Below are 23,563 nucleotides of genomic sequence, written 5' to 3'. Positions count from 1 at the left end.
GGAGAGCTGTTGTTTTTGTTGTGTGTTTTGTTTTTTGGTTTATTTTTGTTTGTTGTAGGTTTTTTTTCCCCCCCAGACAGAGTCAAGTGAACTTCTAACTTTGATAGTGGCAGTAGGAAGGAGGAGGGGGTGGGGAAGTTAATTATTTTCCACCTCCAAAGAATACAATTGCAAGGAAGGAACTTTCTGATTCACCGGTTCCAGGACAACAGGATGTCAAGATCCATGCCTGATGTAACATTTTCAATCTGAAGATGGGAGGAGGAAATGGTTGCTATTGGTCTGTGCGTGCAGCCAATGGGAAGGGATTGTGTTACGTGACTTAAAAAAGACCTAGAACATAGGAGAAGATTTGGTTTTCAGTTTCTGGTGAATCTATTGAACAGAAGGCTTGCTCGCCAGATACAAATTAAATCTGTGAAGACAGGTCAGAAATCTCTAAGACTTGGTCCAAAAAAAAGAGATTGTGTGCTGCAAGACGCTAGCACTGCAGCTCTTAATTTACAGCTGCCTGGTTGCCTAGTGGAATAGTCATCTTGTGTCAGGCACTTGGGTTCTTTACATAAGTAGTAGGTAGGTTGGGGATTTATGAATGTTGAATAGGAACTGCCTTAAGGAGACAGTACAAGAAACTTGGAAAAGACTAGTAGGTGTTAGCTCCTCTCCTGTTCTAGATGTGGGTGTTACTTGGCACGACACTTAGTGTTACTTAGGGTATCTCATAGCAGTCACTTACCTGACTTTTTGGAGACAGGGGACAGGTTGTTCATTTCCTCTCAAATTAGAAAGAATTGAGAGGTTGTGCTGCTGCTCTTCCTCTTCCCTTTACTGAAGAGGGAAACTTAATTTGCTCTACTATGATGTGAGAGGTGGGGGTTCTGTTCAGCGCTTTTTCTAAGGATGTTTGAATCTGCATCTCACAGGGAGTACATCAGTCATTATACAGCAGCATATTGTGCTGTGTGAGTTGCCCTTTTATTTTATCAATGATGTTTCCCTTTTGAAAAGCGAAAATAAGTATTTGTTGGACAAGAGGGTGTGAAAGAGCACTTATACATGGTGGCTCTAATGGCTTAAGTAACAATGGGGAGAGAGGAGGTCTGAGTCCTAGTCACAGAATCACAGACTGGTAAGGGTTGGAAGGGACCTCTAGAGATCATCTAGTCCAGCCACCCTGCTGAAGCAGGTTCACTTCAATCAGTTTGCGTGGGAATGTGTCCAGGTGAGTTTTGAAACCCTCCAGAGAAGGAGACTCCACAACCTCCCTATACAGCCTGTTCCAGTGCTCCCTCACCCTCACAGGAAAGTTTCTCCTCCAAGTGGAACTTCCTGTCTTCCAGCTTTTGCTCATTACCCCCTGTCCTGTCACTGGGCACTACAGAAAAAAGACTCTCCCCATCCTCTTGACATCTGCTGTTTAGTATCTTGTTTAAGTGTTGGTAAGATCCCCCCTCTCCCTTGCTGAGTTTAGAATTTTGTAGATAGTGTTTAATGAACTTCCTGTTTTCTAAGCAGAGTTGAAAGTACAGGTCTGTAGGAATACCAGAAATTCTTAGTTATATCCCTCAGAGAGAGAGAGAGAGCTTAGCTTCAGCATACAGAGAGGAATCACTCTGAAAGCAATCATGTGAAGTACTGGGTTTGGTAATTAAGCTTAAAATTTATCTTAGCCTCCTAACTTCTCTTAACTTTTCTGGAAACGAACTTGATGCCCACAGTTGGTGTTTTCAGGACTGGAGGTGGAGTACTCAGTTTAAGACAGCTGAAAGTCCTGACCCTGATAGTAAGAATTGACTTCCGGGGAGATTCTCCCTTGCTGTACTGTCACTGTGGTCCTCAGTTTGACTTGGAGATCCATTGTAATGTGTTACGTTTCATGACAGTCTTAGGGATGTCTGGAATTTACTGGAGATTTTTTTGAGAAAAGTGCACGTAAAATCTAACAGATCTTTATTAGTTTAAAAATACGTAAAGGTGGCTGAACCTTATTAAAAGACACATGATTAGTAAGACAAAGTTAGCATTTTGGGCAGGATTAATTAATCTACCACCTCGGCTATCCAGAAAAAGATAATCCTCCTTCACCCCTAGTTTTGGAATTTCTGTAGAATTCTCCCTCTGCTGCAGGTTAAGAGCATCTCTCTTGCCTTTTCTGCATACAGTGTTATGTAAAACTGATGTCTTTAGGCTGTCACATTTGGATACTGCCATCCTTGAGATCAAGAGTTTAAAGAATATTCAGAGGATTTCTTAAATATAATTTCTTTCTACTGAAGTATGTTTATTACTTTTATGTTTAGTGTTGCCTAGGAAAACACTTTAACCTAAGAATAATATTTTCCAGTAACTGTAGTCTAATTGGGAAACCCTTAATTCAGTCTTTCTACGAGAAATACATAGGGGGAAAAGCCCCCAAGCTCAGTGGGATAGACTGAAGAGTGGAAAAATATGAATGCTTTGAGGGACTTTGTTTTCTGGAAAAAAACAAATGCAAGAAGAAAAATGTAATAGGAGTTATTAAGGGAAAATAAGTTCCAATATCAAGAGAACTCTGTTACAATGCTGGGGAGGGGTAGAAATAGGAGAAGGGTTATATCACAACATAAAGGAAAACAAATCAGAAATACAAATATTCATGCACATCATTAATTGGATTTTTGCATAGTTGTGGCTACACACAGAACTAATTTTCAATAGTACGGGAATGTGGATGTTTGAAATGTTAATATGCAAACTCTTTTCTTTTTCCAACTCTTCTCAGACTGAAGTCATTGGCTCCATATACATTTGGGAGTCAAAATGATAATCGGGTTTCTCCCTAGTTGCTGATAGATGTCTGTTGATGCTAGCTGAAGCTGTTCAGAAAATTAGTAGTTTCCGAATACCAGTCACCTTAAAGGACATTGTGAAGCAGCCTGAAATGGTTGTTGACTTCCAGGACCCACCCACTGAATTGCTGCTTAGATGTGGCATAGCCAGGTGTGAAATCCTGTACTCCTGTGTGTGTCAGCCAAAAGAACTTAAATGGGGAGTCTTAGAGCACCAGTGGTACCTAGGGAGAGAGGAAAGTGGAGGAAGGTGTCACCCTAGCAGACAATGCATTGACATGGGATCTTGCATTTAATACTACTCTGTGACTTCTTTAATTTCAGTTTTGTATCTTGACTGAACACTTACGGACATGTATTTCCACAGCACGTTATTGCCAAGCACGAAACATCTTCAAAATCCATTGACTTTAATAAGAGTTAGAGGATATTCGGCACCTCCTGTAACTGGCTCTTAAATTTGCCTTCTGCTGTGTGATTAATCTATCTAATCATACTTAATACCTACCTGTAGATGGTGGCAATATGAATGTCCTCTTGTTTTTTATGTGGCCATGAGGAGGAGGGAAAAGTAGATAGATACTTCCAGAAATTACAGTCATTTGTAGGTACTGAAATAATGGCACGCACGTTTTATTTCTGTTCTGTCTGGGTAACTCGGTAAATTGTGTATTGATTATGCTAATAAAGCTAGTGTCTCTATTACTTGTCTGCAGAAATTATTCAAACATGTAGATTGAAGATGCACTTGGCAAAGTTACCATCCTAAGAAAACGGCTTTTGTGCAAAGATGGCTTTAAATTGAATTACTAATCATATGCTAATGGAAATTTATAGATTAAATATCGAATTAGAGGAAATGAGAAGTGCAAGTTAAAAATATATATTCTAAACTTTCTATCCTGACAGCCTTAGTTGTTATATTAGGTTTATTTTTCGTATCTCTCAAAGAATATGTTTTAGGAATGGATAAATCAATAGCAATCTATTTTTATAGTTTATTTTGGGATGTGTGGCTTCTCCTGCTTTGTTTAACAAGCTGAAAAGAGGCTCAGGCATTTGAGGCAGTTCTTATTTTTTTTTCTTTTAAAAAATTTATTAATCCACCTAGACTAGAAGAAAATAGACTTTTTTCAATTATCTTTTGCTTTTATTTTATTATGGTTTGTAATAGCTCAGAAGCCATAAATCTTAGCCAGAGTTCTCCAAAAGGCTTCCCTTTCCGTCAAAATGTCTTTTTTCACATTTCTAATTTTATCCAATTCTTTTCCATAGAAGGTTTTTCCCAGGCATCAACCAGAAATTTCTTGTGCTCTTCCTTAGGGTGCTAAATCTACGGATTAACTTTTCACTGAAGAGGAATCCTGGTTAGTCAGTAGAATATGAATGAGATTTTGCAAGCTACGAAATCTGTTTGTATGTTGTACTAACTTTATAAAATAATCACCCTCCTTTATAGGCTAACCATGTGCGCCATGAAGAGACTCTAAGCAGAAGGGGTGTAATCCTCATTGATCAGCAGGTGTTGCTGTAGAGCAGTCAGGAGATTAATTCTATTTTTAGGACCTCTGTATCAGAATTCCCAGAGGTTTTCCTCATTCCCTGTCCTTGAGGGTACTACTTGGTTAATTGGTTGCTTTGTTTTGATTTTTTTTTTCTTTAAAAAGGAATAGTTGGTCTTAATGTTGACATTTAGCAGCCTAGGCACAAGAGGTGCTCTGAACTGAAACCAGGGTTTGCCTTGTACACTGACGGTACCAAAGCTGAAATGTCCTAACCTTTCATATCGTTTCAGTTCAGAGATACCTATTTTTTGCAGTAAAATTTTTAAACCTGGGATCGGTCCAACCCACAGGCTTTTATAATGGGAGATAGAATTGTCATGCTGGAATTCTATTTTCCTTTACTGAGATGATAATTTTTTTAAAAAATTACTGTCAAGAAGTATGGTGCCACAGTTGTGGTGATCAGTTCTGTTTTTTCAAAATGGTATTATTTGGGGTTTCCTGCTTGTTTTGTTTTTCAGAAGTTACTCTGAGAAAATACATAGTAGAGACTTGATGGTTTCTGTTACCTTATGCTAGGTAAGGTAGATGTGATAGGTGCTGTAATGAAGATGACGTCCATATGAGCAGTTACAGTCCCATGGTATCGGCAATTTTGACGTTTGAATTAATAACTGTGCATACGTGTGACTGTTTTATCTGCATATCGTCCTTGTGGCTTTTTCTTAGTTATGTTTCATGTTAATGCTAGAGATGTGGGTTTGGCTAGCAAAATTTAAAGCATCTCTTTATCTAGATTCTCTTTAAAGTCGCTGTCCATCCTCTCCTGAAGGAAGATGGTATAGTTAATGTATAAGGCAAGTTAGTGTTGGCAGGGTATCATAGTCAGGTGAGTTTGACGGTGGCCTGAAAGCTGAAATAGCACTGAAATTTTCAGAGTCTGGTGTGGAAAGGCATAAAGTGCTAATCGAGAGCTTATCTGATGCTACTGGCTGTAGCTTACTTAATCTAATAAATACCCATGGTAGTTAGAGGAATGACCTAACTTAATGCAAATGAAAATGAAATGCTATTTTGTTGATTTATGCTAATGCTAAGATTTCCCTAACTTTTCTGGGGTAGTTTTCTTATTCCTTTTACCATATTTTACCCTAAATGCAGTTTTATTTTTCCTGATAAATATGTCAATCTAGTTGAATATTTTCAGAAAGTCATTGTGCTGTGGCCTGTTGTGACCTACTTGGTGCTGTTGTGCCTGAGAATCCTTAAAGAGCTTGAAACATCGTTTAGGAAGATGCTAACCATAAAGTTACTTGCTCTGGCATCTATTTCCCTTTTGTTAGTGTATTAAAGACACTGGTCAGCCGTTGTTGAAAGTGAACCTCATATCTGAGAATTTTCAGATCCCTAAATAATAGGAAAGTTTTAAATGTTTGATTTCATGAGACACACACACTCATGTTTTCACATGACAAAACTGCATACCTGAAAATGATTTCTTAGGCAGTATCTATGTTTGTTTTTTACCATTTTAAGACCTAAAAAAATTTGGTGTACCTTTCAGTCAGCGGTGAGAAGCTGAGCACATTTCGGTGTGCAGTCACTTCTAACTAGCAGAGAGAGATTCCAGTACTGCAGCTGGTGGCAGTAGACATTCAGTACAGAGCAGCAGCAGATCATATTTACATCTTAACAGGTAGCTGCGTTACTTTAAAGTTTCCCACTTGGGAATCAGTTCCTGAAAAGTTCATGTTTGGCTACCTCAGCTCTGCCTTGAAACTTAAAAATGTTGGTTTTAAACTGCCTTTCTGAACAGAATTGTGACATGTATCTTGGCTGAGGATTTCAGTGGCATATAGCAGATACGACTACAACTTTTAATAAAGTTGGTCAGTAGATAGTGGTAGTCAAGGTGAATTTCCTCTGGAGGGATGGAACTGTGGATTAATTTTTCAGTTTTAGAGCTTATTCTTGAGAACATTTTTTTGAATCAGATCAACGGCTGATGGTGAGCATAAACAGGGTCCAATTGGGCTGCTGCTGAGGTTTCACTGGGGGTTTTGAGGGGGCTCACAAAAGGCATTTGTTGTTTTTTGTTGGTTTTGTTTTTTTTTTTTTTTTAACTGTATACTAGTTGTACTCAGTATTTTTCTTGCTTTATTAATTTTGCTGATCTGTGCTGCCCTGCTGAAAACTTGCTAGTTAGCTTAATTCGTGTTTGGCCACGTGTTCCCCGAAACTCAGCTTTTGAATAGCTTTTCCCATTGCTTTCTTTGTCTGACCAGTTTCCTTTAGCTGTGAGGACTGCTGGGATGACTGCTTCAGCGAAACAAAGAAAATCATACAGTGTTATCACAGCTGAAGTACTTGTAACTTCATGGCTACAAAATACGAGTTCAACTGAAACAGTCAGGTCATAAAATCATATTTTATGAAATACTTGACTTACTCCAGGGCTGGGGAAACTTTATCAGATCTCTGTTGATGAGAAGAGTGTGGTTACTAGCCACAGCTCTGGGAAAGAGATTGTTTGGAGTCCTCCAGAGATTGCATTTTACTCTTTCTTATATATGCACTATGTTTCAAGTTTCTGGTGTCCTAAGAGTGTCCTTATGAAAACTGGTGTTTTTTTTCTAGAAACTCAGATTCTAGAAACAACCAGTTGTATGAAGCCTTGGGGTTGGCGGAGGAGGAAAAGAGGTACCTGTGGAGTGTGTATATGTATCTCTTCTTTTGATTATATATGTCTAGATTTATATGTGACCTTAAGTGTTGCACTCTCTTGTCCCAAGAACCAGGAAAATACCCCAAATCTTTGGATTTTAACTCAGTTGCATGATTATTTTTTAAGGTCTGAGTCCTTGGGAGTGGAAATGCTGCAGAAGTGCAGTCTTTCCCCTTTCAGCTTTTTCCCCTGTGGAGGGAGAATGAATTCTTTTCTCTCAGCTGTTCTCTAACTCAAAGAACTCAGTCTTTGGGAGAATAAAAAGGAAATGGTTCTGCCTTTTAGCTCTTCCCTTACTTTTACTTTGGGAGAGTCAATCTTACTTAGGCATCATATCAGAGCATATGAGAACAGCGCGCTCTAATTTTTCAAAGTAACAGCAGAATGGCTCTTGTTCGGTTCACTCTCACCCAACAAGTTTTGAATAGTGAATCTGACAAGAATTGTATTGTTTTCAGTTCTACTGCTCTGGAAAGCTGTGAGCCAAGGGAAAGATGCTGGCATGGTATATACAGTAAAACAGCATGGGGTTAGTTCTCCTTTGCAAGGCTGTCTGCACTGCTGAGATGTTTGTTACTGAATATAGGATTATTATTATTTTTTTTAAAGCTTATGTATGAATTAGCACACACACCTCTCCCGTCTGCCAGGAGAAGGCTTTTTCTTATCTGTGTGGAGCGAGTAGAATCTTAAAGACCAGAATTCTTCTCTCATTTAGTTCCATAATCAAATACGGTAGAGTGCATTGAAGACAAGTATCCCAGAGGAAATTTTATTTGGTTTATAAGTCATGAAAACAATTTGGTCATTCAGTTCTCAGATTTGTAGCTTCCATACAGCCATGAATTTTGTTTTGATCTGGTCTAGTTTCGCACTTTGCAGTGCAGCTTTTCTTGCCTGTGTTGTACAAGCATTACTGGCTTCCAGCACTGAAGCTGGTGTAAAGATGCTTGAAACACTTCAGCTACCCACCTAACGTCTTTTTTGTTTGTTTGTTTTTGTTTTGATTTTGTTTACCTTTTTCTGACAGTAGAAGAAAATGAAACAGAGGACCAGCAGGCAGGTGTGGGACACACAGGCGCACAGACTGGTAATGCTGAATTCCTTCATTAGTGCTTGCTTACTGTTTGACAACAGTGTGAGGGATTTTTGTATCCGGGTGTTTTTGCAAAGCCTACACTCTTCATTCTCCATTTCAGCTTAAAATGCATTCTCAGGGCTTGCAATGGAAAATAGCATTCCTCTCCCCTCACCTTTCAATTTCTGAGAATTAGAAATTCTGCCTTTTGTAGGTCAGACAACTGAAACTGAGATGCTTCTAAAGTGCAGCATGCTTTTTTTTCTTTTTTTTTTTTTAATTATGAGTTGTCCTCTACATCTCTCATGTAAAACCCCACCCTGTGCCATTTCAGATAAACTTGAATATTCGTTCTGCTTCAACCATTTTCATATTTGTAAAATATATGGATAAGGATAATTTCTTTTAGGATTGTTTGCATAACTTCTTACCAGTCAGGGATCAATTAAGGACTCCTTAATTTTAAGTCGGTGAGATTGGGCGGATAGAGCTGTGTTTCAGTCAGGGTATCACAGGGATATGTATTTTTAATAATTATCAAGAAATAATTGCTAATTTCCAGTAACGACGAGGGCTCTTTTATTCTCTAATAAGCTTCTGAGAATGCAAGAAATACTTCACTTCTGTCTTTGGTACTGATTCCACAGAATTTTATCTGAAGAGCAGGACTGACTCATCTGAATAGTCTCATTCATTCAGCTGAGGTCACCTTTTGGAGTAAGGGCTGACTCCTTAAAGATATTCCTAGAAGGCTAGTCATCTCTGAATACGTATAGGTAATTTGTTTGAGAACAACTGGAGTTATTCTCATGAAGGTGAAGAATGCAGTTGTGGGGGTTTTTTTGCTTCAGCTAGAAGACTTTATGTTTCTCTTCTGTGTGTGTCCTGTGGGTTTGTGTTTGGTGCCTTTTATAGGTTCTAAACTATTTGAAAAGAGGAAATGAAGAGAGTTTATTTCTTAATGGGAACTTTCTCAACCTCTCTAAATGTGCTTATGTCCCCATTTAGCTATCTGCAAACTTGAAAAAAGCAAACTTGTACTGCTGAAGATAGGTGAAGTGAAAAAACAGAGGGCTGCAAAACTGGAGATTAATATGACAAGGAATGGTTGCTCTTCTGCATTCTTTTCTTAAAATAATTCTCTGTGGTTGTCTTTTTAGTTATTTACTCCCCATCACAATCTGTGTTGTCCATTGTCTGTTTCTAGGCAAGATTTAACATTCTGTTTTTCTCTATATCAAGAATGTGGTGCTGATACGAAAAACAAAAAAAAAACCTTCTGAGAGAGTAAGCAGTACAGGAGGCCCACACTGTGTACACACTGCCAGAAGTTTTTATAGTAATACTTTGTATCTAAGCTCTGGCTCTCACCATTAAATGTGCTTTTTATGGAGTACCAAGTTATAAATGTAGTGCAGCTACGGCATATTAATCTTACTGCAGAGATTTAATGAGGCAGTTGTTTTGCGATGGACACTATTGGGAGCAGAGAGCGACAGAGTTTTACTTTACCACTGAGGTGAAGAAATATTCCTTGCCTGGTAATAATTATAACCACATGATCTAAGTTTTCCTTTCTTTTGCCAGCACTTTTCCATGCAGAAGTGGCTTGGAAGGAGGTCTACTGCAAGGCAGTGAAATGGATTGGAAAGGAGGCTGTTTTCTTGGTAGTTTGATGTTTTAGTTGTGATTAGCTATGGATCCTTGTAGCATAGGCAGAAGTATGTAAGGTGAGTTTCAAGAATACAGATAGTCTTTGCCAGTCCGCAGAGATGGCTTTTAGATATTCATTACTTTTACTTGACTTTTATATGGGTTATAAAAAGTAAATGTGGTGAAACCTCATTTTTACATGGGTAGAATAGAATTTCTGCTGGTTGGCCTTAAACCGCTCCCATACTTGAAATTAATTGAAGTCCATGACTTTATTGCCTCCAACACTTCTAAGCCAATGCGATTTTTCATTTTACCCAAAGTTGCAGTTTTATTAGACCAAGTTACAGCAATAACATCCCTTATGAGGAGGAGGAGGAAGAAGGGAAGGGGAGAACCACCTGCCAGGGAGCATAGTGATGAGAAAAATCATGCTTCTTTTAACTTCCATTTATAAATAAGGTAAACACAATTCTAAACACCATCAATATCAGAAAACAACTTCTTTCTTCTTTTTTTTTTTTTTTTTTTTCTTCAAAGTACCTTAATAGACAGAATTTATTTCTGTTTGAAAAAAGTAATTCTCCACTCTGTACTGGATAATTTTCAATGATATCTGAAGATGGAGCCAATGTGTGTATTGTTGCTGATGTGTATTGAAAAATTTCAGTTGTTGCACAGCAGCCTCTGAAATAGGTCAGGGAAGCCTCTGGAAATGACAGTGGCATTTACAGATGTTAATAGAATCATAGAATCATAGAATGGTAGCGGTTGGAAGGGACCTTTAGAGATCATCTAAATCATGCCGGTTATGCACTCATAGAAGGCTATCAAGTTGATCAAACAGGATTTCCCCTTGGTGAATCCATGTTGACTCCCCCTGACAACCATCTTTTCCATCGTATGTTCAGTGATAACACTCAGGATGAGTTGTTCCATCACCTTTCCAGGGACAGAGGTGAGGCTGAGTGGCTTGTAGTTTCTTGGATCATCCTTCTTGCCATTTTTGAAGACTGGTGTGACATTGGCCTTTCTCCAGTCCTCAGACACTTCGCCTGTCCTCCATGATTGTTCAAAAATGATGGAGAGAGGCTTAGCAATCACATCAGCCAGCTCCCTCAGAACTCTAGGATGCATCCCATCAGGACCCATTGACTTATGAGCCTTAAACTTGGTCAACAAGTCTTTAACTGCTTCCTCTTCCACCCAGGGCAAGTCCTCTGCTGTCCTGGCCATCCTTGCTGGACTGGGCTTACTGAGGGCCGGTCTTGGCCGTAAAGACTGAAGCAAAGAAGGCATTCAGTACTTTGGCCTTCTCTGCATCCTCAGACACCAGGGCACCCTCAGCATTTAGCAGCGGGCCGACATCCCCCCTCACCATCCTTCTGCTGCTGATGTACTTGAAAAATGCCTTATTGCTGTCCTTAACATCCCTGGGCTCTAGCTTTCCTAGCTGCACCCCTGCATGACCTGGCATTGTTCCAACACTCTTCCCAAGAAACCAGCCCCTGTTTCCACCTCTCATAGATGACTGCTTTCTGCCTGAGGTGTCCCAGCAGATCTTTGCTCATCCATGTTCAGAAAGGTAATCTTACTATGATGGAATTGTGGCTGTCATCATTGCAGATATTAGGGAGAATAAATGTAGGAGGTGAACGATGGTTGCCCTGAAGTTGGTGTGCCAATGTGAGCTTTGAACAGGATGTTAAGAGGAAAGTGTAGATGAATGCATGTTGCATTTATAAAATAGGTTTTATTCTAGTCTTTCAAAAGAACATCTCAAATAAGGCAGATTATACTCAGTTTTCTTCTTAAGGTTAGACCAGCTCATGGTGGAAGACCTTTGTTGTTGTAACAAAATCTTAAGTGATATTTTCTCTCTTTAAATATCTTTTTATTTTGGTGAAGATACCTCTTTATGGAAGTGGATCACAGTGGAAACGCATTCATTGAGAGGGACTGAGACTGCCAGAACTCATTTCATAAAGCTGTCATAGGCTAAACTCAAACCTAGGTCCCAGAGGGTCCCACTTAAGTGTTGACCTAAAAACAAATGTGCCAGTTGACTAGAGCATGTATTCTAAAGTTGCAGCAGAAGGGAATAAGCTTGACTGACTTCTGTCCCTGTAGAGTTTATATCTGCAAATGCAGAAGGAGAGGCAAAACATTTATTAGTCTTAAAATGATTCTAATTTTAATAACTGGTCTCTAAGTAGGAAGCTTTAAATTGAGCAATTCTTTAGACTTTTGTGCACTAAGGGGTGCATGTGTGCCTACGTGTATATGTATTGCTGCATTCCTGTAAAGTGCAAGTGCTTCTGAATAATAAGTATTGAGAATTCCCTCCTCTCCCTTTTCTTTCCTTCAGCATTGTACTTAAAGCAGAGTCAGACACTACCCTTATTTTAAAACAAACAGGTCTGTAAACTTTATGTGCAGCATTTAAATACTCATGTTAAGATTCAAACCCAGTGCCCACATTTCCCTGAGTGCTGTCAGTTTTACGAGATGAAACTGGGAGCTTGAGCTGAACAACTAATAGTATGTGATGTGCACATGCTGCCTTCCAACAAGTGTTTAATGATGTTGGGGTCATTTTGCAACAGTTAAGACAATTATTCCTTTTTCTGAACTGCTTACACCCTAGTGTTCTCTTAACTACTTTTATTAATCTTGCAAAATATCTTGGAAAGTGAAGTGGCAATGGAAGTTATTAGATCCAGAGCATTCAGCAATGGTTAAAATGCCATCAAATCTTTTTATTTAATTAGCATCCTTTCTTGGTATGTAAATTTGCAGACTACTCTTCTGTCTGCAAGAAGCTGCCCAAGTGGAAGTTTCCTCTTTTGAAAGTACCTTGTTAATTATAATTTGTCACGTAAGGATCACACTCGGTGTATAGGCAGGCCTTTTGCACAGCAAATGTATTTTTGCCTTCAGAATGTGGTTTTGATTTTTAAAAATTAATCTTGGTTTGCTCTGTAATATAATTCCCTTAAAAATAAACTCTGCCCTTTACCCCCGTCAAAGACATTTTTTTGTTTTGATCATGAGCCACAGCATGAGGAAGGCTTCCTGACATGGGTCATTTCCAGTTTCTGCTTTCAGGTCTATCTGTGTTTGAACGTTTGAAGGGCAGGGTGCAACAGTGTGGACCAAAGGGTGTAAGATGATGATGAGAGCCCTGACCTTTGTTGTGGGCAGTGAGAACGCCTGTGCTTTGTGCACAGTGGGAAATACAGGAATGGCCAGTGCCCACACCACTGTAGGGTGCTGAGAGAGGATTGAAAAATCATTTAAAGTGGAATCCCCCTCTTCCTCACCCCGTCCCCATCCTAATGTGAATTTAGTGTTAGCATATTTTAGTTTCTATCTCATCAAGTAGTTCTGTGTGATCCTAACCAATTGCAATGCTAAATAAAGTGGGTTCAGAGATACCATCTCTGTATTGCTGTAGACAAGAAGCCTACTCCTGGTTAGTCACTGATTTGGCTAAAGAGTGTAACATCATAAAAGGTACTTGCACAATCTCCTGTTGTTGTATGAGTTGGTCCTTGTTTTCTAAAATGACTTGTTTCACTCTTAGCTTGCTCAGATATCCAAAAAGAAAGATGAGACAGCCAAAGCAGAAAAGGGAAAAGTGGTGAAATGCTTGCATTCCTTTTGCTGGAATGTACGCAACCATTTTTTCTTCTGCATTTCACTTGTGCTGTGGTTCCCAAGGAAAAACAAAGTTAAGTGCCAGCTTGCTTTATTGGGGAAGACAGATTGTTTTATTTCTGTCTTTTGAAGGAAGCTTTTAGTAAAGTGGGCAAAAAGTCAGGAGTGGTTAAAGCTACTTTACTCCTCTTCAGAGGAGGAAAAGTTATAGGTTTGGCATTATCTCACTCTGTGCTGGACATTTGTAGAACTCAGGTAGGGCAGTGAGCTGTGCAGCATCTCGTCCATAGGACATGGTGACAAGGCTACACATTTCTTCCAGTTTAGAAACTTCAGCGGGAGTCAGGACTGCTGCTCTGAGACTAGAGCTATCCTGCTATCTTCAAAATGCTTGTTATAACAGACAAATCTTGCCTTGTGTTCTGTTTAGGTTTTACACTGGTTAGTTTCCAGTTTTCCATGATCTGGCAAACACGAAACTTTATTGGGTTTGTCTTAAGGCATATACAAGTATAAAGCATGTGTAGCATTTTGACCCAGGGTATAATCTTTCCAGGGCTTTGTTTGTGTCAAATAATGTGGTGATGGAGTATTGGAGTGGGTTGTAAAATTGAGATTAATTTCATGTTTATGTAAATCAAATTTGTTACTCTCTTAATTCTGGTAATTTCCTGTGAAACGCTGTAGTTAACAGTGAAAAGAAGTTCCTGCGCACTCATTGATTTGATTTTTCTTTTCATTGAAAACTAATTGCATAGGTGGTTTATCCTTTTTTACAATGATAAAAGCAGCTTCAACAGCTCTGATAAAATTGAGGAACCTAACACTGAAGCAAGCAAGAATTACTTGAGTGAGAAATGGAGCTGCATTTGTGGGGGTAGAAGGGAAATTCCCCTTTCATCAAGATTAGAAAACAGAATAAGGAAAAAACGTGCCTTTGCTTATTTAGCAATAAAATCTACAGTGTGCTGCAGGCTCATGCCAAATATGTTGCTTCTCATCATTACCACAAGAACCTATCTTGATTTTTTTTCTTTCTTTTTAAAGATTCTCTTAGATGTCTGATGTCATGTTCTTGATTTTCTTTCAGACCCTAACTGTAAACTAGAAGACAAGACAGAAGATGGAGAAGTGTTAGACTGCAAGAAAAGGACAGATGAAGGGGAGGAGTTAGAAGAAGAAGTTGTGCACAGCTGTGACAGCTGCCTCCAGGTGTTTGAGTCACTGAGTGATATCACAGAACACAAGATTAATCAATGTCAACTGACAGGTAAACAATACTTATCACTTTGTGGCTTCTTGCACTGTTCTGTTTCTGATTCTCATCCTCTGCTTCTGGTCTCCCTCCTTCTTTCTCAGTTATTTTACTCCTGCTTTTGAACGCTTGGGTGAGACCTTTATAAACAGATTCTGGGACAGGATTTTACTGTAAATGGGGCACTATAAATTTCCTTTATAACAAAGAATAAATGGATAATTACTGCATTGCCTCTGTATTTTAAGCATTTATTAGCTGTCTGTGCCTGGATGCTGCGTGTATTTTCTAGATTCATACTGTACAGTTTTCTGTACTTTGCTTAAACATGTTTTTTCCTAAATCACTTGTGAACACAGAGGGTATTTGTAAGTGGGATTTAAGTTCAGCTGCGTAATGAACGAATTTACACAGTGTTATGTTGGAGATCTGGACTGGATATTACATTAGTCTAATCTGTTAACCACAAATGACTGTCTAGTAATTGGTAACTGAAAGTTGAGAGGAATTAAGTAAATTGTTAGAGGGAAAAGAAAATCCCAACTTAAGGGGCAGAACTGAGTGATGATCAGATACTACTGAGTTGAGCAAAGCTGGGTGAGTGGACCTGTAGCAAACCTGGGTTCCTGTTTGAAATGGTTGTAGAAATACTTTTGTCATTTAGATTTAGTTGGTCTTTTGATAGTATTCACTGTAGGTCCAAACACACTATCAAAAAGAAAGGTATTTTTATTTTTTATTAGGTGGTACTTTTCTTTTAGCCTCTGCAGTGTAAAAAGTATTTATTGTGTAGTGCAGTTATGTTAAAAGCCTTTCTATATTATGACTTTGTAAACAAGGAAAGGCATCCATCCCATTTGGGAATGCTTTTAGAAAGTGTATGTGTACTCATGTTTGGAGAGTTTTCTGTGTTGTTCTTGGTTCCAGTAGATCCATAGGCTAAGTCCTGGCAGGATGACATAAAAGTCAAGTACCATTACTGCACTTGAGGATGAACTTTGAAAAGAAGGTGAGCAGAAGAGGAATAAGTAGGCAGGAGCAGAAGGAAAGTTGAGGAAGTAATGTGAGTTTGTCAAATGTTTTTAATCCTGACTTCAAATTGTGGAAGATGAAAATCTGCTGCAGCAGGAACCTTTCATTTAAAAATTGCTTTGTCTTGGCTGTAAATTTTTTTTTTTTTTTTAAGTCCAGAAAATCAGTTCTGACATTTCCTAATCACTCCTACAGGCTTGTACAACCTATTTGTCTTTATGGCTTATGGTTTCTGGCAGTAGGATATTCTTACTTCCCCCTTTACTGCCTCAGATCTCATTTATTCATCTCTGTTAGGGATGAATATTTTTGTTTAGTTAGTTGCTGGGCCTCTCTCCCCTCTTCTACCAAGTTGTTTATCTACTTTAAAGCTGCAAGCAGAAGGCACTGAACAGTGCTTGCACTAGTGGGTTGAGAAACTAAAGAAAAGCAGGTGAGGGGAGCTGTAAATAGCAAGAGTCCTGGAGCACTGCTCTTGCTGAGAGTTGCTAAATGAGACTGAAAACACAAGTATTCTGGATTAGTCAATTTGCCTGTATAGGAGTGAATACATATATGATGTCAGATGATGGAAGAATGGAAAATGAATCTTAAAGGAAATTGTTAACGTTCCTAAAAATGCCTTTGCCTGTCTTTCAAGGATGCCTATGATAGTGAATTGGTAGAGATCGGATCTTTTGAAAGCTAGTAAGTGAACAAAAACCTAAACTGCACATCCTTCTGTACTACGAAGTTGACAAAAAGTCAGCTGTCTTCTGTTTCTAAATTTAAATGACAAAAATACACTCTTGATAAAGAAGTCTGAATGCAGTGTCCGGAGTTAAGGATTTCTTCTTTCTCCAGAAAAAAAAATGCTGAACAAATGGTTAGTGAGGTGAATTCAATGCAGGGTCCTAAACTGCATGTACAGCCTTAAGGATACAACATTTAGGAAAACATAATTGGCTTAAATTATCTTCAGTTAATAAGTGACAAATATTATACAAGCAGCTTACCTTTCTCTTCTGAAGCACAGTGTATATTTGACAAAAATAAAGATTGCTTTTAGCATTTTAGGCAAGCTCCCTGCACTCTTTACCTTTCTCTTGGACATCCACCGGTGCCTTCGGGTGCTGTGTTCAGATTCGAAGTTTTCAGAAAAAGTGTTACTGTGGAGGGGTGGTTGCACTTCCTTTTCCATCACAATCTTCTGACACAACAGGGTGTTACGTAATTGCTCTGGTTGTCTTCTTTTGAAGGAGTCCCAGTTAAACTAGTAGATGCCTCAAGGTATTTGTCTTGTCACTACGTTGTTAATGAAATGCAAGAAGTTTACTGAAATTGAATTGTAATTGAACTGTACTCTGTTGGTTGGGACAACAACTGTGTCCTCTCTGGAGGAGAGCAGATTGCATCATCTGTCTTGATGGATGATCTTTCCAATCTGGGCATCATCTCAAGTACTGAAGAATCACCTGAGTTATCTGTTACGTAAAAATGCCAGAGCTCTCAGCCTCTGAAGTTCCCATTTAAGTTCGGAAACCCTCCAACACTGATTTTTCAGATGACTAAGCCAGCTGCACTTTATCTGGATTTTACTGAGCTTTGGAGGCGCTCTGTAAGATTCATAGGGAGTGTCACTGTAGGTTCTCGAATGGACACAGGAGCTTCTAGTTCTTGCATTTGAAAATGTTAGTTGTGTTCTCCTGACACTTTGAAAGTTTGTGGAAGAAGTAAAATTACTTTATTGAATCTTCATTCTGCACTCTCAACCACAGACAGGAGTAGAGAGAATGGAGCTGGTTTATTAAACAGTGATCCCAATCTCTCAAAGTGTCAGTCACCCCCACCTATTCAGAGGATAGTGGAAGATGAAAATTACTTACAAGTCTCTGAGATTTATCCCTTAGGATCTTGAATAGCTGTTCTCTTGCAAATTTTTTCAAAGGAGAAGAAAAAAGTTCCCCCCAACTGATTCTTACCTGTAATCTGTTGTTTGAATTGAACTCATGTTCTTTTTCTGGAGGAGGGCATAGCTGCTCTTTTATCCTAACATGTGCGCTATTGATCTTTTCAGTTTTGGTCTGATCCAATATCCATTGAAGTCAATGAAAAGATTCCCATTGACTTCAACAGGGGATGGAACAAGCCCTTCATGAGCTATTTAGTAATAATTTTTACTCTCGTCTGAAATTCTTGTACTGAAGCATTCTCTGAAAAGGTGATGATTTATTTATGTTAATTGCTGACAATTCCTGTGATGTTTGTGGAACACAGATAATGGATAAACTGGGGAAAAAGTCCCAAAAAAATTCTTTGCAGTACTTGTAACCATGGACAAATAAGATGGCTGAACCATATTCATTTAGTCATTACAAAAGATTAGCAATAAAAATATGGATTTAATAGTGTTTCTCTCTGCTATTAATGCCTTTCTCCATCCTTCTTGCAGCATTTCCATTTAATAACTCATGAGCCACTTGCACATTGTCATCGTCGAAGTTGTGTATATAAATAAAGGATCCAATTAGCATGGCTATGAACCTGATGTCCTTCTAGTATGTGTCAGTTTGGTTCTCACTGTAGGAACATGCATGTAAGATCATATGTGGTACACTACTGATAAAATGCTCAACTGCACCTTCTCTCTTTTGGCTGCCAACAGGATAAGAAACTTAACCTTTTGCAGTGCCACTATATATACTTTTGGAGGGGCACAATTTGTCACTTTGCCTAATCTTCTTGTGCCTGATTTATAACCTCTTCTCACTGCACTGTGCTTTGTGCTGTTTATTTCACCTTTCAGGCCTCAGGGGTCATAGTCTATGAAGTCTCTCTTGTAGACACGAGAATTGCCTTTCTACTGACTCTGTGTTCAGAGGCATTCACCTCAACCTTGGTTTTCTTGAAGATCCTGTAGATCCATTTGGCATCAGAACTGTCAGTCATAACCAGAGTACTACTAGAAAAAGGAATGTACTATGGTGCTGCCTCGCTTGCAGTCAAACGTGACAGTCCAGTTGGCTGAGTTGTTGAGTATCTCAACAGTAATGGACACACTGGTCTACAAGACTGCCATCCTCCACATGAATGTCAGCAGACCTAGTGTGTGTTACAAGACTTCCTTAGTAGGTCCATTGTAAAACTTGTCTGAAAGCAGGCTACTGAATCATATGTCATCCTAGCTTCAAGGCTAAGAGTATTATAAAGTAAAAGATGTGAGATATTTCTCCATTGGGGATATTTATTTTACCTTAAGGTGATTAGGTAGACTTAGTTTCATACTTTGGACTCTAGCTTAGTGTTAGAGTTTTGACAGGTTGAGTAAATGTGTCAGGTAGAGCTGAGAGCCCTTACTGTTACCTCCCTAGTTGTTTCTGATGTTGAAAAGGGTACTGGCTATAGCTGTGTGTCCACTGCCGATGAGGAGATGCAGTCCTGCTCTCTGGCCCTGCTCAGAGGGCTCCTCTTGCATGCCATCTGAAAACAGCTCCACCAGATGGAGGACCAGTTGTTCTGAGTGCTGTTCTCTATCAGCACTGGTTGATCATTAGGCTAGGAACTTCTAGCTCAGTCAGTATTTCTGTGTTTCCAATTATGTACAAAATTATTTTTTATTAATAAATAAATAAATAAATAAATAAATTGTATTAATTTATCAATCCTGTATGGTTGAGAAACACCTTCTTTTATGTGTAGAAACAAGTGATTGTGCTACCTAACAGCTTCACACACAGCATCCACCACCAGTGGTCATGGACTTACGAAATGGAACGTCATAGAGATTGCACTGTGATAGTTTCCTTCGCTTGCGTCTTCTTCTCTGTCACAGTGTCCAGGAGTCTTTCATCTTTCTGAGTGAGTTGGTAATGCCGGGACCATCTCCTTCACTATAAGAATTGAAAACTTGAAAACAAGGGGATTTTGTCCCAAAGGATGTATGCTGTCCACAGGGAGACTACAAGATAAATCTTGTGAGCACTTGGTGTTTTCATGCTTTGATATCCTAGCTAGATTAGCTCTTCCTGCTAGCAAAACAGTCTTGGAGCTGGCCAAATATGTTACAGATCTTACCATTGTCTTTTGCAGTTTCCACTATCTGTGTAAAGAGAATGACAGAGTCTTAAGGGTTGGATGGGACCTTGAAAGATGATCTAGTCCAACTCCCCTGCCAGAGCAGGACCATCTAGAGTAGGTCACACAGGGACGTATCCAGGTGGGTTTTGAAACCCTCTCCACAACCCATCTGGGCAGCTTGTTCCAGTGCTCCATTATCCTCACAGTGAGGAAGTTTTTCCTTCTGAAGATACATGACACAGTCCTTGGTCATTTCTGTACTACAGAGAAAAATCTGAGCTTGATAAAAGTGCTTCTGAGGACAAGGACCCTAAGAAGTTTAATCTGTGATGCACCAAAAGCATATTCATCTGGCTCGTTGCAGTTAGTGGCACACTGCCAAGCACTGTTTGCCAAATACAGTTACTTCACTTGAGATAGTCACCCTGTTTCTCTTGACAATTCCTGCACCAAGGACCGCATATGGATTTTACATTAAACAGTCACTGAATGAAAGGCAAACAGTGCTTGGAGTAGGGACTTGAGCTTAGGCCTCTCTTTTTCCTTAGAGGGCTTCCCAGATGCTCTGCTACAGAGACATGCTTCTACTTTTCCATTTGCTTTGTACCACAAAATTCTGAGCTCTACACAGTGACATTCTGTTTGACTGAGATAGTGGAAAGCAGACCATGTCCTCCTGTCTCAGCCAACAGATACGATACTTCAGCGCGCTTCTTTGAATTTGCAAGTTGTGGACTCATATGCTTTCAGAATGACAAGGTCCAGGACACATATCTACAACTCCAAATTCTTTATATTTGGGGAAAAGGGGGAATAGGGTGGTAACTGCAGGCTCGATCTCCAAAGATCGTGATTTTGAATTCAGAGAGGAGTGTAAAGCCTGTCAGTGGACTTGGATGCAAGATCTATGTACATTACAGAATGGCTGAAACCTGCTGAAATGGTAGAAATTTGGAGAATCTGCCATACAGAACTTAATTTCATATGCAAAACACTATTGTCTTAGGGAGGGTAGATGAAGGTCTTGGTAATTGTATTCATAGACTTTCCTATCAAAATTCTATATAAATACTGCTTTTGTAGATAGCTTGGTACTGCTTTTATGTGGAGGGAACTTGTATATACTGGAGCTGAAAATTGTAGAAGTAGGCTGCACAGCCTTCTTGCTGTTCTTCAAAAGCCCTATGCTTATCTTGAGAAACAGAAGATCCACGATGAACAGCCAACATGGGCAAGGAGGCATAAACTCCTTCTTTTGCTTGGAAATCATTATTTTCTGCTCTTGAGATTGTTAATCAGTCATAAAACCAGTAGATCTTCACCTCCTGGTTGTTGTAAAGGCAGCCTGATGCACTCCTTGAGTCAACACCCTCTTGTAAGTGAAAGCAGCTGATATCTATATCATAGATTCATAAAATTGTTTGGAAAAGACCTTTAAGATAATAAAGTCCGACCACTAACCTTACACTGCCAAGTCCAATACTCTGAACCATGTCCCTCAATAGAACTGTTATTTTTGACTTGGGGTACCCCCTTAATAAATTTGTTCATGAGCATTAATTGTAAATGCCAGAATTCTTGTTCTGTTTAGAAGTGGGAGAGGAAGCAAGTGGTCATGTCTTGTAACTGCTTTTTGTTTGTCATCCATTGGGATTTTTTTCCTATTTTCCTCTTAACCCTAGCTTGTTTTTCCATCACTAAAAAAAGCAGATGATCCTTTAAGCACATATTAGCGAGTATGGCTTCGATTGGCTTATTTTCTGTATGTGTCCACCAAGGGCTTTACAATGTGTGGTCCTGAACTCCCAACAGCGAGTGCAGGAAACGAATCAGAGCCTCTGAGTACCATGGAGAGAGGCTGCTGCAGCAGCTGCCACATCTACTTCTTGGTACAACCATCTCTCAGCTGTCTTGTGCATTTCAGTAACGTAGCACCAGCTATGGGGCTCTTAGGGCTTGTCTTGCAGCAATCCACGCCTTGCTGGGCAAATGGAGTATGGTGGCAGCAGAATTTGAACGACATACTGTTTCATATACAAAGTATCTGCTCCTGTCTGGAACATGAATGCAATCATGCTAGCATTTGGGCATCACACGTTCAAACCATGCTTTTTATCACTTCTGCTCAAAGCTCCTCAGTACGTAGTCTTTCACTGAAGATAAGGAGTGAATATTGAGGACAGGAGTACACTGTTTTGCAGGTTAAAGGCCCCACGCGCCTGTCACCCAGAGTCTGTGTTTCAGCATGTACTCAGAGGTTCATGTAAGCGCTATACCTTACTTCAGTGTCTTCTTCTCAAGCCGTGCTCAGCAGTAGGACTTATGGTCAAAGTCCTAACCTATAGCAGTGGACATGTCAATGGAGTGGGTTTTTGGCATAGGACTGTGGAAGCATCAGTTAAGACATACCTGACAGACTATTGTGGGTGAATGCAATAGCATTAGGCTCTGGGAGGGACAACAGTAACATTCTAAATAGTTCCTCTTCTGGTTTTGGTATTTTGTGGTTACCAAGCTAGCTCTACATCATTGTCCCATTCTCCAAGGACTGACTTGCACAGCTCCCTAGCTTTTTCAGACTTAGTTCAAGTGCTTCCCTGTCACTCTAGAAAATCAACTTTGGCTAGATCCAGAACTTTGCTTTATTACATTGACAGTCTGTTGCTCCATTTATTTATAGCCAGTGCTGGGTGTTCTAAAGGTCAAGCCATTTCCTCACAGAGCATTTCCAAATGGACAGTGCAGGGTATCTCTCTGTGTTACCGTTTGGCTACTGTGTCTTTCCCATTGAATATTGATTTCACTCTCTCAGTGCCCGAGTGACATCTCTCGCCTGCTTCAGAAGAGGGTCCAGTTTCTGAGATCTGCCAGGTGATGACATGAGGTAATCCACTGACCTTTATCAGGCATTGTGTGGAGGACATAACTACCAGAGCTCATTCCAGTGTTGGGAGAGCAGTACTATAATCACTATTTGATGTATGCAGTTGAAATTCCTAATTCTCATTGTCCAAGGAAGACAGTTGCCTGCGGGGGAGAGAAGGGAGGGGGCAAGGGGAATCATCAACACTGGCACATATGTGAAGAAGAAAAAATAGTCATTACTTACCCTATGATAACTATGCTGCTTCCAATTACTGTTGTAATCAATACGAATCCTGTGGCCAAGCTTGTCTTGCTTTTCACAGTCCTCGATAATACAGACTTTGAATTGTAAAGCTGCTGCTGATACAGGGTCATAGCTACTCTGACCTTTACTCAGTACAATGGGAATTCATGTGTATGATTCTAATAGACACACTATTAAAAATAAAATAATGATTGTCTTGCATGTGTGCACGTATATACACCTACAGTTCGTATTGACTGCAGGGTTTCAAACAATCGGTTGCTGTAGAGCATAAATACCTGTTGTTTATTCTGTGCTTCTACTTTACTGGAATATTTATAATGTATTGTCAGTGTATTACAAAATGGGTCTTGTTGCCATGACAAATTAGTCTTTTTAAGTGGTGAATTTCCTGCAACTTCTAAAATAATTTTCTTGAAATACTTGCTGTTTTTATTATTGGTGCTTGCTTTAATTACCCTTTAGAAATGAACAGAATGAGAGGTACAACAGATTATCATTACTTATATGTTCAGCAGTTAAATTCATGGCTTGAAAGCCAAATGTAGCAAAATGCCCCACAGCTCTTTAACACTTTGCTTAATACAGTTGTACGAGAACCTTAATTCATGTTTATACAATCAGCTGTAGAGTGTTAAGAC

General features: G+C 39.4%; 1 protein-coding gene across 11 annotated transcripts in view; it reads left to right on the top strand.

The window, feature by feature from the left end:
- Nucleotides 1-23,563, top strand: part of ZNF521 (zinc finger protein 521) — a 239,429-nt gene that overhangs the window by 9,535 nt on the left and 206,331 nt on the right. For 4 of the 11 annotated variants that reach the window (XM_061995573.1, XM_061995579.1, XM_061995583.1 and 1 more), the window contains 2 exons: nucleotides 8,089-8,148; nucleotides 14,540-14,719. In XM_061995573.1, the coding sequence (XP_061851557.1) occupies nucleotides 8,089-8,148; nucleotides 14,540-14,719 (240 nt within the window). Of the gene's footprint in view, nucleotides 1-7,013; nucleotides 7,034-8,088; nucleotides 8,149-14,539; nucleotides 14,720-23,563 lie in introns of those variants that run through there. The other 7 variants (XM_061995582.1, XM_061995575.1, XM_061995581.1 and 4 more) reach the window with 3 other exon arrangements.

This window comes from Colius striatus, chromosome 4 (genome assembly GCF_028858725.1).
Source record: "Colius striatus isolate bColStr4 chromosome 4, bColStr4.1.hap1, whole genome shotgun sequence".
Lineage (NCBI taxonomy): Eukaryota > Metazoa > Chordata > Aves > Coliiformes > Coliidae > Colius > Colius striatus.
This window is presented reverse-complemented; position numbering and strand designations above follow the sequence as displayed.